The sequence below is a fragment of the Asparagus officinalis genome, chromosome 4, assembly GCF_001876935.1.
Source record: "Asparagus officinalis chromosome 4, Aspof.V1, whole genome shotgun sequence".
Classification (NCBI taxonomy): domain Eukaryota; kingdom Viridiplantae; phylum Streptophyta; class Magnoliopsida; order Asparagales; family Asparagaceae; genus Asparagus; species Asparagus officinalis.
This window is the reverse complement of record NC_033797.1, coordinates 66899484-66901525: the sequence shown is the minus strand read 5'-3', so window position 1 is coordinate 66901525 and position 2042 is coordinate 66899484. Positions and strand designations below refer to the sequence as shown.

General features: G+C 41.9%; 1 protein-coding gene across 1 annotated transcript in view; it reads left to right on the top strand.

The window, feature by feature from the left end:
- Positions 1369 to 2042, top strand: part of LOC109838847 (B3 domain-containing protein VP1-like) — a 2759-nt gene continuing 2085 nt past the window's right edge. Inside the window, exons 1-2 of the mRNA XM_020407277.1 lie at positions 1369 to 1707; positions 1802 to 2037. Coding sequence (XP_020262866.1) covers positions 1369 to 1707; positions 1802 to 2037 — 575 coding nt within the window. The remainder of the gene's footprint in view (positions 1708 to 1801; positions 2038 to 2042) is intronic.

Here is a 2042-nt window from a genome sequence, read left to right as displayed (position 1 = left end):
GGGATTCTTTTCCTGGGGATCTTTTTTTTGAAAAGGATTCTTTTTCCTAGTAATTTCTAAGCCATTTTCAGGCTATTTTTCCAAACAATATCTGCTAATCATACTGCACTACACTGAAGAACTCTCATAGTTCTTTATTTTTCTACTCAAGTTCATCAGCTGACTTGATCGTCGGAGGTACAATGGGAGAACTGTCCTCTCACGAGTTACTACTTGTACAGGCTGAAAGGTATTCAACTCAAAACCAGATATTCGGAGGAGTGAGCGGCCCCAAAATCAATCACACCCCCATATATTTGACTGTTTGGTTATTTTTAACATCAACATTCTTACTTTTTTTTGTAATTCAAAAATCTTTATATTATACAACCAACGCTACTTTATATAAAAATCAGTTCGGGAGTTTAGGAAAGCATTAGATGCATGTAGATGAAAAAAACCATTTACAGGGTTCTAAGTGAAAATATAGATAGGAAAAAACTAGAACACATCTCACACAGATCTTAAACGTATTAATATTAGTAACTATGGCAGGTGTTCATGATTATTGCTCATCAATTTTAAAAGTTACACTGCACATACTAATCCTCCCTCATTTTTCACAAGGAGATTTCTACAAGATTTTCTTTCTTTGATGTCCTCATTAAATGTAGGTGAATATCTACTTAGTATAGAGAACCTTTCTAGAGTTTACCCAATTACAAATTTTTACTCGACTAGGCTGGACTTTAAGACTTGTTTTGTAACAATTTTTGTTGATTAGTGCAGAAAAGGTTTAAGCCTGAATTTGGTCTGGTCTGGGCTCGGGTTTGTACTTATCCACACCTGTTGAACTCAGATAAGAGAGAAAAAAAGAGAGCAAGCAAGAGTGAGAGAGAACGTGAAGGCAGCGAGCGAGTGCTTTAGAGTTGGTTTTTTTTTAACCGTGTCGGCGGTTCCGATATCTTCTCCGATCCCCACCTCCCTCGACGATCTGTTCCTTTTCTTCTTCTTCTTGCTGCAAATTGCACTGGTTTTTACTAGAACAAAAGTTTTTTCTCCGTTCTGGGTTTTGTGTTAATTTTCCTGTGGGGTTTGCGAAGAGAAAAAGAAGAGACGGTCGCTTTCATTTACTTTAATTTATCTCCTACAAGTACAAGGTGGGCTCAGGCAAGTTGCTTCTGTTGCTTTCATTCCCTACCAAAAATAGAAACAGAAACCCTAATCGCCATGCAAACCCTTGCCCTTTTCAGGCTGTTTCTGTTGCTGTAAACCTCCACATATTTTTGCCCCCTCAATTTGAGTTCTTTTTGTTGGATTTCTCCTTTCTGATCTGAAAAGGGAGTACCAAAAAAACCCCAAAAAAAAAAAAAACCTGTGTGTAGAACGATGGATCCTGGTACTGAGAAGGAAACAATAGCAGAAGAAAAAAGATCAGAGAAAAATCATGAGAAATTAGAAGAAGGTAATGATGTCGATATCATGATCGACATCAACGACGAAGATCTGATGTTTGCCGACGAAGATCTCATCTTCTCCTCTCTCCCAGACTTCCCATGCCTCTCCTCTCCTACCGCCAACTCCTCCACCAACCTCAATTCCAACAGAAACCCATCAATATCCTCGGCCTCATCTTCATCGTCGTCTTCTTCATCTTGGGCCTTGTTTTCTAACGAAGGCCTGGCCCAAGAAGCCCACATGCAGCCTCAGAACTCTTGGCGACATCGAGTTGTGGGACCCGTCAAACCCCTTGGACCCCTCCTTCCTCTTCCCCGACGATTACGACGCCGGTCTTCAACCCCCATTTCCGCCGCCTCCTCAGGACAGAGAAGACGGTGACGGCGACCGCTCGTCTACGGATGAGATGGCCAAGATATTTTTAGATTGGTTGAAGAACAACCGAGACTCGATCTCGCCGGAGGATTTGCGGAGCATCAAGCTCAAGAAGTCGACGATTGAGTGTGCCGCTGCCCGTCTTGGGGGCGGTAAGCAAGGCCGCAGTCAGCTGCTGAAGCTTATATTGACTTGGGTCCAGAATAACCATTTACAGAGCAAGAAGCGCC